The sequence below is a fragment of the Pseudophryne corroboree genome, chromosome 2 (assembly GCF_028390025.1).
Source record: "Pseudophryne corroboree isolate aPseCor3 chromosome 2, aPseCor3.hap2, whole genome shotgun sequence".
Classification (NCBI taxonomy): domain Eukaryota; kingdom Metazoa; phylum Chordata; class Amphibia; order Anura; family Myobatrachidae; genus Pseudophryne; species Pseudophryne corroboree.
Window position 1 is genome coordinate 848884443 of NC_086445.1, and position 14572 is coordinate 848899014.

At 43.1% G+C, this 14572-nt stretch overlaps 1 protein-coding gene across 2 annotated transcripts in view; it reads right to left on the reverse strand.

Moving 5' to 3' along the window:
* Positions 1-6887: 6887 nt before the first annotated feature.
* VEGFD (vascular endothelial growth factor D) overlaps positions 6888-14572 on the reverse strand; it is a 142446-nt gene continuing 134761 nt past the window's right edge. For both annotated transcript variants that reach the window (XM_063955794.1, XM_063955795.1), the window contains exon 7: positions 6888-7320. In XM_063955794.1, the coding sequence (XP_063811864.1) occupies positions 7200-7320 (121 nt within the window). In that variant the 3' untranslated portion in view covers positions 6888-7199. The remainder of the gene's footprint in view (positions 7321-14572) is intronic.

The window sequence follows — 14572 nt, forward strand, 5'->3', positions numbered from 1 at the left end:
GTAGATGTACAGGGTCATCAGGAGTTCTTGGTGGAGAAGGTTCTCGATTCCAAATTGTCCCGGGGTCGGCTTTATTTTCTGGTGCACTGGAGAGGCTATGGTCCAGAGGAAAGGTCTTGGGTCCTGGATAAGGATCTCCATGCCCCGAGGCTCAAGAGGGCATTTTTTCGGGAATTTCCTCGGAAACCTGGCTTTAGGGGTTCCTTGACCCCTCCTCAAGGGGGGGGGTACTGTTAGGCGCCGGGGTCCGCTCGTCGGTGCGGCCCGGCGCCTAGCAACCAGGGACGCTGTGCGCGTACAGCCGCCGGCTCCCTGGCAACGCTAGACGCCGGGCGCACGGAGCCGCACGGACCCTAGCAACGGGGACGCCACTGACGGACCGCGTTCCCCGTTGCTGGGTCCATTTTAATTAATAGGACACCTGTTTCCTGGCCATGCAGCTAGGCAGCTGTATGGCATCTAATCCAATCAGCCTCTAAACAGCTGATTGGAGGACTCCCTGTTAAATACACTTCCTGGGCTTCTCACAGACGCCGGTAATAGCTTCTTGCATGCTGTATCTGTTTGCTGAGAGTGTTTCCAGTCCTGCTGTATCCGGTCGTTCCTGTTCTCAGTTGTCCTGTACTCGGAAGTCGTCATCTGTTCCTGGAGTCCTGACTGAGCACCTTTGAACATCCAGTGGTGTTCGTGAGTCACGGCATAGCCGTGTGTTGCGGCTTGGCCGCTTTATCATTTATTATTTATTATTTGTGTTTCGGAGTTTTTGCGGAGGATTCCGCTCCCACAGATCCACTCTGGTATCCAGCGGTGCTGGGTAGGAGTAACGGACTAGTGGATTTTGGTTGTCCTTTTCCCTGGCGGGTTTCCGCACATACCTCAGCTTTTGTCAGTTAGCTTGTAGCCCCTGGCCTGGTTGTTTAGTCAGAGGGCCCCTTGTTATCACCCTGTCTCGGATTTCCCTTTGTCTCCCATTAAGACCTGAGGGGGCATCGGAGTTGGGCAGACATAATCCGCCCTTCAAACGCGGCTGCCATGGGCTCAAGCAACCATAGTCTCGCAGGGGATTTCTGACAGCACGGGCGAGACAACGGAGTTAGGGCGCCAGGGGCTACTTTCTATTCCCGCTTCCTTCCCCAGCATTACGTTCCAGTGCTCCGGTCCTTGCAATAGGACCTCCTCAGACCAGAGTGCTGGAATCATAACACCTGTGGTCCCACAGAAATAGGGGGTATCGAATTAACCGCTGTTACATGATCGTGGGAAAAAGTTATCGCACTTCTCACCTGGAAAACCGCTTATTGCCGTAATGCGCTTTTCCCTTTTTTGACCTATCCTATTAGAAAATAATGAAAACGGGTGACCTGTGATGTATTAACCAGTAAAAGAGTACAGGTAAGAATGGGGGAATCAGTGTGTGCCCCCAAAAATGCCAAAGGGCCTAATTATCTAACTCTCTCTGCACATGTTATATCTGTCCCACCTGCAGTGCACATGGTTTTGCCCATTAGAGGAAAATGTTGTTTTGCAATCAACCTTGAATTAGGCCCAAAGGGACATACGATAACAATATACAAGAATATCAGAGGGCATAATAAAAATATTTTGGGAACTTAGAATGTGTTAAATGGCTGCAAGATGTATTAAAAAAACACTTGAAAATGGTAAACAGCAAGCTCTCATTAAATTTGAGGGTATAAGTATATATTATGGTCACTTGAAGGCACTTTTAAAAACCTTGCAACAACTACCAGACAGGGTAGAGCCACGCTATACAGCCGCTGCTGTAGCGCTGCTCTCCCCCGTCTGCCCGTGACTCCCCCCCCCCTCCCGTCTCTGCCTCTCCTTCGTCTCTGCTCCCTCATCATAGCCTCCGCTCACGGCAGCGTCCACCTGGCTCCAGTAAGCAAGACCTCGCTTGCTGGAGCCGGGTGAATGCTGCTGTGAGTGGCGGCTGTGACACATCCTCTGGCGCTGCTCTCCCCGTCTGCCCACGGCTCTCCCCATCTCTGCTTCCGCATCTCACTTTGACTTTTTGTAAAGTCGAATTGAGATGGTCGAAAAGGGGGCCAAAGCCGTTTTGGACACAAGCACGCAGATCGGCAGCTATTCCGCCGATCCGTGTGCTTTTCGACAAGTTGAAATTCTCGACTTGACGAATAATTTGGGGTTAGATTGAATAGGTCGGAACCCCTTCCGACCTAAAAAAGTCGAAAACTGACGTCTTTTCGACAGACGGCAGCTTTCGACTTCAATTGAATATACCCCTAAAACTGACATCTTATTATTTGCTAATTAAAAGTAATTAAAAACTGCAAAGTGCCTAATTAGTCATTAAGGGGGTCTCCAAGGGGCTTACACCAAGTCCCAATATATTTAACCAAAAATAGGGATCTTGAGAAATGTTGCGATAAACCCTATAGAGAGTTATCGCATGCGAGTAATTGGATAGATGCGATATTGCAGGTTACGAAAAAAAGGCACATTTTCACATTCTTGACGCAAAAATGGGTTATCGCAGCTAATTGAATACCCCTCACAATGTTATAACCAGCAAAAGATTCTGTATGAATCATGTTTGTACTGTATTAGTTTCAGATTTGACAGCTTAGAGCAGTTTCACAATTCCAAATGTGTCAACTTAAGGGGTTTTCCGCATAAATCTGTTTTAACTTGCTGCACTTGTTAAACATTTAGTAAATAGATGACTTTCTTGTTAGTGTCATTCTGCAGTTTTGAGTCCCTTTTTGATATCATTAGTTGTTTATTTTAATTGACTTCAGCTTTGTTGTATCCAGATGTGCTGAGAAGGAAGTGGGGCAGGTCCTCTTATAATCATGCTCTCCAAGATGATATACCCACACCCCTCTTTGTGCATGCACATTACAAAGCCAAACGTTTTTTATATGGTAAGAAAACAAACTGACATTTATCAACCTGTGGTTCCACAAATCTACAGAAAAAACTGCAGGAGAAAAAGTTAGAAATTCTGAAGTGATTGAGAGGCAAGATGGCTCAATCCACATCATGTTTTAGCTGCTTGGTCATTCAGAACAAAAAAGGAGTCATCGATTATTTATTTGGGCAATATTTATTAAGATAAATCTCTGGTTGTTAATTGGGGAAAAAAACTATGATGAGAGCAGGTATTATTACATGGCACTATAGATGGTGCCCACGTCTTGAAATAATAAGTTGAGTTGCCCAATCATAAATACGTTGTTATTGCCCCCATAAAATAGTATTGCCTCCAATGTTAAATATACTTAATTTAATGTTATAATCATACATTAATCATATCCCCGCATATATAAAAATAATAAAATAATTTTCCCCCATAAGTTATTTATTGTGTTTGTTCCCTTAATATATAATGATGTCTAGTACATTTATTGGGCCTCCTCGTATATTGTGAATGGACAGATAGTTCAAACAGTGCAGTTTTCAACAATATTTCTGAATTATGTCTGTTTCAAACATTGCAGAAAAAACGTTAATAGTAAATCTACAGTAGTTCCTGGTATCTGCTACTTCTGATCTGGGAGAATGAGTTTGTCAAAATACCGACATGGGTTTTTCTTGTTTTATTTGTGTTAATGTCGACATAGATCGACATGGACACCGTCTAAGTGTTCTGCGTCCCCTCGCATGGCTCGCTGCACTCGGCACACTATTATATTCCTCCTCCCGGTCCACTGCGATGGTAAAGTATGAACAAGTCTGTTTTGGGGGAAAAATTCCTTAAAAACGCATGACGGTGGGGGTAATTCTGAGTTGATCGCAGCAGGATTTTTGTTAGCAGTTGGGCAAAAACATGTGCACTGCAGGGGAGGCAGATATAACATGTGCAGAGAGAGTTAGATTTGGGTGGGTTATTTTGTTTCTGTGCAGGGTAAATACTGGCTGCTTTATTTTTACACTGCAATTTAGATTGCAGATTGAACACACCACACCCAAATCTAACTCTCTCTGCACATGTTATATCTGCCTCCCCTGCAGTGCACATGGTTTTGCCCAACTGCTAACAAAAATCCTGCTGCGATCAACTCAGAATTATCCCCGGTATTCTGAACATGCTACCATAATGAATGTCGGTATTTTGACCGTGTTGGTATATTGACTGTAGGTCAATGGCTGTCAGTATTGTGTTCGTCGGTAAATCATCTGCAACCCACTCATACATAGCAACCCCACAATATACCATGCCTGATCCACCATAAAGCCCCTTCTTTTTCTGGAGGCCACTCATATCCAGTGTCGGACTGGGGCATGTAGGGCCTACCGGGGGAATGCAGTGGTAGGGGCCCATGTTTAGGGGTGTGGCCAGTCTGCAGTGGGGGTGGGGTCTGCCACCTCATTGGATTGATTAACCATTAGAGAGTGCAAGGTGTGGGCTCCTTCATAAATATATACAGTAAATTCACATGCTGCATGCATGATATTGTATCAGATTAATAACATATTAATAACAGCAATGAACTGTAGTAAATAAACCATAGTCCAGTATAAGGTAACATATGTATAATGTATAATTCAAGTGCACAGTCTGGAACCTGATCCTTAGAGCAGGAAGTGGGCCCTCAGGCAGTGGGGCCCACCGGTGGTTTCCCCTGTCCCCCTGTGGGCCAGTCCAAGCCTGCTCCTATCCCACCTATTGATACCCTGAGTTATGACGTACCCATTTGGGGACTGATACAGAGCTGGCAGCAAAGCTAAAAAAAAAAAAAGTAACTTTGCACTTTGCAGAGAGATTTAGAATTAGGAGTAACATTTGTGGACTACATGCAGAAGCAGCCAGTATTAAACCTGCATGCAAAAATAAAATAAATAATTGTTTTAAGGTTCAAGGTTTGCTTTGTTTCCAACTCAGAATAAGCCCATTGATGCTTTCTTTTGATACATTAATCTCTCTCTCCTTCCAAACAATCCCTCTATTTTATTTTATTTTTTGCTCCTATTTGAGTAAAAACATGTATCCTATGTTGTTATATGTTTAAGTAGGTGTGATGCCTGGATCTGTACAGTATATTGTAAGCTGTGTCTTAAGATAATAGATTTTATTATGTGTTTAAGATGTTTGTGATATTTTGCGATACAAACAAAAGTAAACATGAAACATCTCTTTTTGCCCCCATCCCTCCAGGATTAAATCGGGACAGCGCAGCGTGTTGTCATGGGAAAGTGGTGAGGGACACTATAAAGGGGCAGTGGGTGACTAGGAAGAGGCAGTAGGTGACTAGCGAGACACAGTGGGTGGTAAAGGAAGACAACAGTTGGCAGGGAGAGGCAGTGGGTGACAAAAGAAGGCAGTGAGTGACAAGTAGAGAGTGATGGGAAGGCGGATGGTGGCAGTGGGAGGCAGAGTATGGCTAGGGAGAGGCAGTGGATGTTTAATTATGTGTGTTCCCTCTCCACATCCCACACTGTGTGTTCCCTTGTTCCCCACTCAACAGACACATCCTATATGGTCTGTGTTCAGTGCTCCCCTCCTTCCCCATCATGCTCTCCTGCTGCTGGCACTTGCCCCTCCTCCACATCAATCATCACACATTCTGTTCCTCCCCCAGGGTGCACTTAATTTCACAAACTCAGAGAGTCCTGCTGGCTGGCAGTTTGCCCCTCTGAGTCTGACTGCTGTAGTCCACTGCTGGCTGAATGTTTGCTGCTGTGTGGGCCAGGAGACACAGAGCACTGTGGTGGGATGGAGCTGCCTGTGATCTTATGAGGCTGAAGTAACAAACAGTTCAACTGATTTCATTCAGACCCCTCAGATCATTGACTGAAAGATCTACGTAGTCATCAGCCTGGCCCTATGTGAGTCCCGACCCAAAAGTTTGTAGAAAGGGAAGTGAGAGGGATGGGAGGAGGCAGAGACAGGGTGGTGTAGAAAAAAGGACAGAGGCATGTGGATAGAGAGGGGAGAACCCATCCAGAGAGCCCCAATCTTGGTACACTAAATAGAAATAGATCACTTACTGAACTAGGGGAGGGGTCAGCTGCTAGATGTACAATGCAGTGCTTACAAATAAAAATAAAGTGGGGAAACAATTATATGCAAGTGGTGTGGCATTGGTGAGCCACATTCAGTTTGTTACATTATAGAAAACAATAGATACAAGGGCCACATTGTTATTAGTACTAATGATGGCCACACATACAGTGATATTGGTACTGATATTGACCAATAGCTCTGTTAATACTGAGTGGGACCCTAATATAAGCACTAAGCCAGACAATGCTCCAAACATCTGATTACATCACTAATTCCCCAAGCTCTCATCTAATCTGCCAACCAGCAAGTTCAGCACAACCATTATCAATTTTAAGATTTACAAATCCTAAGAAGGTAAATAAACCAGATTCTTGTACAGATATAATAACCATGTTTGCTGTTAGATTCTAATATTTGTTGGGATTTCCACAAAAGGAGATGGGAATAAGTGTGTAATAGGCTTCTTCATGACTCATTGGCATGTCATGGACAACTATCTGTATTTACACACATAGTCCTGTAAGTGTCATGTAAACATCAGCAGATTCATTTTATTTTGTTAAAATGAAAAAGACTTCATTTAAAAAAATGTGTTGATATGTACAGAACCATTGATCCATCTTATATTATGCAGTAACGGAATCCAGAAATTCAGCTTACTATTGAATGAAACATCTATGGCCTGAAATGCAGCTTCCCACACTGGCAGATAGTGTTGTGTCTGAGCATTCAGATCTGTGTACACTGTGGAGCCATATGTGGGAGCCCAAACTGGGGACACGTCAGCATTCAGTTTTAATGCCCAGATCATGGGAAGCCAGAGAAGAGCTGTTGTCCATCTACCACACGTATGCAGTTGGTGGCAAATTAAAATACACAAATAGATAAGACTGGTTACTGTGGTACAAGTTTTGGTCTATTTACTCAAAATGACAGAATTGGTGACCTTGGTTTTTCTGTGCATTGTAAGCATTAAACATACATTTCATAGCCCATCCATATTATCATGGTTCATTAAGAAACAGTTTTTTTAATCAAAACACTGAACATTGTTTTAAATTGTTATTAATATAGAAGCAGTGGAAAAGTATTGTCCAGTTTATTAATACTAAGTGGCCTGAAAAGATATTCAATACATACATAAATGTGCGCTTTCATTTTAGAGTCTGGAAATGTTTATTTGGAAAGAACTAGAAATCAAGAAGTTTATTCATGGGTTTTCTCTGTTGTGGTATGAAAAATGTCCTCTTTTCAAGCAGTTAAAATACTTTGCACAGACTTTCCTACCATCTGGGCACACTGTGGCACGGAATGGGCAATCATCTTTACAACTATAGGAGAGAGAGAAAATATTAGAATGTTGGTGTCAAACACATATTTCATTGTGAATGAGAAAAGGAAGAAATTGGGAGGGGGGATAAATGAAGACAGAGGAGGGAAACACAAAAAATATTGAAATAAGTCTATCTATCTATATGTGTGTATATACTGTATGTGTATAAATACAGTTGTGCTCATAAGCTTGCATACCCTAGCAGAATTTGTGATTTTCTGGCCATTTGTCAGAGAATATGAATGATAACTCACAAACTTTTCTTTCACTCATGGTTAGTGGTTGGGTGAAGCCATTTATTGTCAAATAACTGTGTTTACTCTTTTTAAATCATAATGACAACAGAAACTACCCAAATGACCCTGATCAAAAGTTTACATACCCTGTAGATTTTGGCCTGATAACATGCACACAAGTTGACACAAATGGGTTTGAATGGCTACTAAAGGTAACCATCCTCACCTGTGATCTGTTTGCTTGTAATCAGTGTGTGTGTTTGTATAAAAGGTCAGTGAATTTCTGGACTCCTGAAAGACCCTTGCATCTTTCATCCAGCGCTTCACTGACGTGTCTGGATTCTGAGTCATGGGGAAAGCAAAAGAATTGTCAAAGGATCTGCGGGAAAAGGTAATTGAACTGTATAAAACAGGAAAGCGATATAAAAAAATATCCAAGCAATTGAGAATGCCAATCAGCAGTGTTCAAACTCTAATTAAGAAGTGGAAAATGAGGGATTCTGTGGAAACCAAATCACGGTCAGGTAGACCAACTAAAATTTCAGCCAAAACTGCCAGGAAAATTGTTCGGGATGCAAAGAAAAATCCACAAATAACTTCAGCTGAAATACAGGACTCTCTGAAAAAAAGTGGTGTGGTTGTTTCAAGATGCACAATAAGGAGGCATTTGAAGAAAAATGGTCTGCATGGTCGAGTCGCCAGAAGAAAGCCATTACTACGCAAATGCCACAAAGCCGCTTACAATACTTCAAACAGCACAGAGACAAGCCTCAAAACTTCTGGAACAAAGTCATTTCGAGTGATGAGACCAAAATTTAACTTTATGGCCACAACCATAAACATTACATTTGGAGAGGAGTCAACAAGGCCTATGATGAAAGGTACACCATTCCTACTGTGAAACACGGAGGTGGATCGCTGATGTTTTGGGGATGTGTGAGCTACAAAGGCACTGGAAACTTGGTCAAAATTGATGGCAAGATGAATGCAGCATGTTATCAGAAAATACTGGAGGAAAATTTGCACTCATCAGCCCGGAAGCTGCGCATGGGACGTACTTGGACGTTCCAACATAACAATGATCCAAAACAAAAGGCCAAGTCGACCTGTCATTGGCTACAGCAGAATAAAGTGAAGGTCCTGGAGTGGCCATCTCAGTCTCCTGACCTCAATATTATTGAGCCACTCTGGGGAGATCTCAAACGTGCAGTTCATGCAAGACAGCCCAAGAATTTACAGGAACTGGAGGCTTTTTGCCAAGAAGAATGGGCAGCTTTACCATCTGAGAAAATAAAGAGCCTCATCCACAACTACCATAAAAGACTTCAAGCTGTCATTGATGTCAAAGGGGGCAATACACGATATTAAGAACTGGGGTATGTAAACTTTTGATCAGGGTCATTTGGGTAGAGTCTGTTGTCATTATGATTTAAAAAGAGTAAACACAGTTGTTTGACAATAAATGGCTTCACCCAACCACTAACCATGAGTGAAAGAAAAGTTTGTGAGTTATCATTCATATTCTCTGACAAATGGCCAGAAAATCACAAATTCTGCTAGGGTGTGTAAACTTATGAGCACAAGTGTGTGTGTGTGTGTGTGTGTGTGTGTGTGTGTGTGTGTGTGTGTGTGTGTGTGTGTGTGTGTGTGTGTGTGTGTATATATGGTTACTGTCCTGACCAGACCTCATAGCAGAATGCGCTGGGCAGAACTTTGACCCAGTGAATTTGTTCAGGGACTTCCACTGGATGGATTTTGGAAGACAACTTAACAGAGTGGTTGTGACTGGGATGTTACATTTACACGCAGGCAGCAGTATCAGAATTGTATCTTATCTTATATATAGTATGTAAATAAATGGATGTATTTCACCTGGATGGATCAATAGCATGTGTCGTATATGTGACCCTATGTATACACAGACCTGGGAAAAGGGAATTGATGGCCCTGGATTCATAAAACTAGATAAAGATCTCTTATCCGGACCCCTGCAATAAAAAAATGGAGGATGGGAAACATTCATTCTCCAATAACCAGACCAGGTCATGTGAGTTTCACCTCCAGGAAGTACTGGAATGTTGTGCCCATCTGGGTGAACTCCCCCCTCCCCTATCTATTGCAAGACAATTACGTGGAGGGAGTGAATGATTCCTTAAATGTCCAGTGTCCAGCACTGAGATAGTTAAAATAATAAGGTGGGAGGGAGCGAGTACAGCTGTGAGTATAACTACACTTCTCCCTCAACTGTTTATTTTCTTTGGGGATTCAGCCTCGAGAGCTGGGAAATGCACCATCCTAAAGTTTGAAGTCCCCTCACATTGGATTCGCCTAAGTTCTTTGTGTACGTGCTAAATTCTGAAATATTATTCCGTTTATTTTTCTGAGATTTGTATGTACTATATTTCCTGTCCATATTTGTAATCTTATAATTTTTTATGTCATACCTTGGATTATTTTGTTTGAATTAAAATATAATTAATTCTAGCATATTACCCGTGTTTCTTGGTCAATCTGCGAGCCTTTGAGGTTAAAGGTACATATCTAAGTAGTGTGCAATTAATACTTCTGTATGGAGGTAAGAACAAGAGCTTACCTAGTGTGGTATCACTAAAGAAACTTTTGCTGGTGGCAGTTACATGGTTTCATTAACCACACATGCTTAGGAAACCATAAGTCACTGGTGGCAATTCTCAGATTGATGTATCTGGAGAATCGGCCTGCCAATCATGACAGTGGTAACATTGGATCCCAGAAGATATACTAGGGGGTTGGGGTCAGTCAGATCACACAGCGTAATGCTCCAGGCAGAACTTTGACTCAGGGAGCCTGTTCTGTTTTTTTCCACTGGATAGATTTGAAAGAAAACTTCAGAGTGGTAATATTATATCCTTGAAGACATGCCAGGGGGTTGAGGTTCCAGTCGGACCTTCCGTTGGTGTACGCTGGGCAGAACTTTGACACATGGAGCCTGTTATGGGCTTTTCTCTGGATGGATTTGACACAAAACTTTACAGACTGGTAACATTGGATCCCAGAAGACATACTAGGGGGTTGGAGTCCCACGTGGACCTCCCAGTGGTGTACACTGGGCAGAACTTTGACCCAGGGAGCCTGTTCTGGGCCTTCCACTGGATGAATTTTGAGGAAAACTTCACAGAGTGTTAACAATCTATCCCAGAAGACATACTAGGGAGTTGGTGTCATGGGAGGTCCTCAGGTCTATTGGCAAAACCCCAGAAACAAAAATGACACTGGGTGGCCACCTTATGGGTGTGTTGGAAGAGCTACTAAGCTGCTAATTATTTTTAATATGTTGACAGTTACATCCAACTCATTGATAACTTAATAACTGGACATATAAACCTGGGCAACGCTGGGAACTTCAGCTAGTAATAAATATAAATTAAATAGACTCTATTTCCGTTGTATGGCCAAATATAAATTGCAGAACCCTTTCCACAGGTTGAGCACTCCCCCTTGCAAACCTGGACAAAGATCCATTTACTGTCAAAACACGGTGAGAGTGTATGCACTGTCAGGCTCTGAGATGGCAGGCTTAGATCAAGCTGAAGAGAGTGGTGAGACCAGTGACTTTTGCCTGGGCTTTTTCCATCTTGCTGTTACTGATGAATTCTACCTACGTTCTGGTAGGCATGCAATCTCAGTACTTCATGATTATAAATGTACATTTTTATCTGATATTGTTATATTAAAAGCAGTATGACACTATGTAGTGTTTTTCTTTTCTTATGTAAGCTACTTACTGTCAGGCATTGGAGTATCAGATCCTGGTATCCAATCTAGTGCTGCTGCTTCTTTACATTTCACTTCAAAGATACATATACTGTGCCTTTCTACTATTATTCATGATGGCGTTTTCCCTGTGGCCGGACTTTATTGGTGCCACCATGTTTCTTTGATCAGTTGACTCTGTTGCATACTATCTTCCCATATTACCGCCTGTACCCAATGCCTGTCCAGATAACATTTAAACTCCTCAGATGCACCTACTCATTGCCAGTATAACTTCATAAGTAGCCTGACTTCCTGGCTTCCACAGAGTACTTGCCTGTTGCCAGTGTTGGCTACCTCAGTTCCAGTGTACTATACTGCGGCTATGCACATTCCCAGTGCCAGATACCATAGCTAGGTGCTCTCCACTATTTCCAGTGTGCTAAACCCACTGCTGTACACATTACTGTACCTGCTCCCTCTGGCTTTCAGCTTCCTGAATTCCACATTGCTCAGAGCTTCCATGCTACACCAGTGTGCATCTCCTATCTCTCTGCAGTATTAGCTGCAGCTCTCCAAATGTACATTGGGGGTAATTCCAAGTTGTTCGCTCGTTAAATTTTTTCGCATCGCAGCGATTTTCCGCTTAGTGCGCATGCGCAATGTCCGCAGTGCGACTGCGCAAAGTAAATTTGCTATGCAGTTAGGTTTTTTTACTCACGGTTTTTTCTTCGTTCTGGTGGTCGTAATGTGATTGACAGGAAGTGGGTGTTTCTGGGCGGAAAGTGGCCGTTTTATGGGTGTGTGTGAAAAAACGCTACCATTTCTGGGAAAAACGCGGGAGTGGCTGGAGAAACGGAGGAGTGTCTGGGCGAACGCTGGGTGTGTTTATGACGTCAAACCAGGAACGACAAGCACTGAACTGATCGCAGATGCCGAGTAAGTCTCGAGCTACTCAGAAACTGCACAGAGATGTCTTTTCGCTATATTGCGAATCTTTCGTTCGCAATTTTAAGAAGCTAAGATTCACTCCCAGTAGGCGGCGGCTTAGCGTGTGTAAAGCTGCTAAAAGCAGCTTGCGAGCGAACAACTCGGAATGAGGGCCATTGTTACTACAGTAGCTTGCAGTCTCAGCTACAGTCTTCAGTGCACATAGTTACCAACTTTCCGTACTAGCTGCAGTCTACATGCATGCTCTCTAGTATGCACCATTAATCCTGTAATCAGTGTGCTCCATCACCAGTGTGCTCTCCATAGTAGGCATGTTTGTAAATGCATCCTATGTGTATATCACTACCTTCTGTGTGTAGTTCCACTTCCAGCTACAATCCAGCTACCTCTGTGCAGTACCTGTCTCTACCAGCATTCTTCAGCTATTCATACATTACTATAGCAGATTACATGTATCCCTAGTGACGTGTATTACTCAGGCTGATTTGCATCCTAGGAATACTGTATGTTAGCAGTACTACCACAACTAGATAGCAAATAACCTCCTCAACCTAGTATATAATCAGTCCTCCCTCCTGCTCAGCCATATTCAGTAGGTAAAACTGCAATTCAAACCAGACCTGCCCACTGGTCCTAGCCCAGAGCCCAAAACAAATCTAGAACCTGACATTTATCCATCCATATAGGGCACAGGAATCCACCTGGCAGTAATAACCTGAATTGAGTAAAAAAAAAAAGAGTTTATCTGCTGTGTGAAAGCAACACTATTGTAAGTACACTGACTCATGGGGCTTCCCCTTGGCGCACAGGGGCAGATGTATTAACCTGGAGAAGGCATAAGGAAGTGATAAACCAGTGATAACTGCAAGGTGATAAAAGCCCCAGCCAGTCAGCTCATAACTGTCAATTTACAATTTATTCCTATTCCCTAGGTCAGGGATGGGGAACCTTTGGCCCTCCAGCTGGTGTTGAACTACACATACCAGCATGCCCTGCTACAGTTTTGCTATCTGCTCATGCTAAAACTGTTGCAGGGTATGCTGGGATGTGTAGTTCAACAACAGCTGGATGGCTGCAAGTTCCCCATCCCTGCCCTAGGTCATCAATCATTCCCAGTGCTAGGCAGCTTGTGTTGAATTCCACTTTGATAGGAACCCCACTCCAGAGTTGTTTACTGGACTTAAGTTCTGTTTAGCTTTAGAAATTATGATTGGCTGTTTCAGAACATACTGTACAAGACTGTGCAAAGTCTGTAGTGTTAGGAGCAGCCACTATACTATGATCCTGGAGAAAGAAAGAGAGTGTAATGGGACAATACTTATACTATAGTATGACAGGGAAATGTGGGGGAAGCACTGCTAGTATAATGTGTATGCACAATATGTATGGAGGAACACTGATAGTGGAATATGTAGTGTACTGTATTTGTTTATGGATTATTGGCTGGAAAGAGCAGTGAGCAGATTTATTTTTGAATGGAGACTTCTACAGTCAGTGGCGGAACTAGAGAATGGTGGGCCCAGGTGCAACAATATGCATTGGGCCCCCTCCCATATTAAAAACAGGGAAATGGCGTCACCCAAAATACGGTGTTTTATCTCACTAACAAGGGGTGTCGCCACACAGTAGTACTCCCAATTCACAGTAGAGAGCCTTATACACAGTACGCCACACAGTAGAGAAGCTTATACACAGTACACCACACAGAAGAGAGCCTTATACACGTTGCGCCACACAGTAGAGCGCCTTATACACGTTGCGCCACACAGTAGAGCGCCTTATACACGTTGCGCCACACAGTAGAGAAGCTTATACATAGTACGTCACACAGTAGAGAGCCTTATACAGGGTTCGCCACACAGTATAGAGCCTTACACAGGGTGCGCCACACAGTAGAGATCCTTATACAGGGTGCGCCACACAGTAGAGAAGCTTATACATGTTACAACACATAGGGGGGTATTCAATTATTGCCGGATTTTTCATCCAGTCTAAAAATCGTCAATTATTGGTCATTTTTAGGGCGAATGACATTCCCCCTATTCAATGCATGTGCAGGATTTTTCAACTGGTCAAAAAATCCAGCACGAACGAAAACCACGTGGATCTGTGAATTTCCTGGTGAGCCATGCGTTTTGACGAATTTGCAGGCATTTTCGCCCGTTTTTTGGGTCTGTTTTCTCCCATGTCAATTCGACAAAAAAAGTGAAACGTCATGGGCGAAAAGGGATTAAAAAATGGGCGAAAACGCCCGCAATTAAATACCCATGGTCGAATTATACCGTTTTTTCGGCTAGCCGAAATTGAATACCCCACATAATAGAGAAGCTT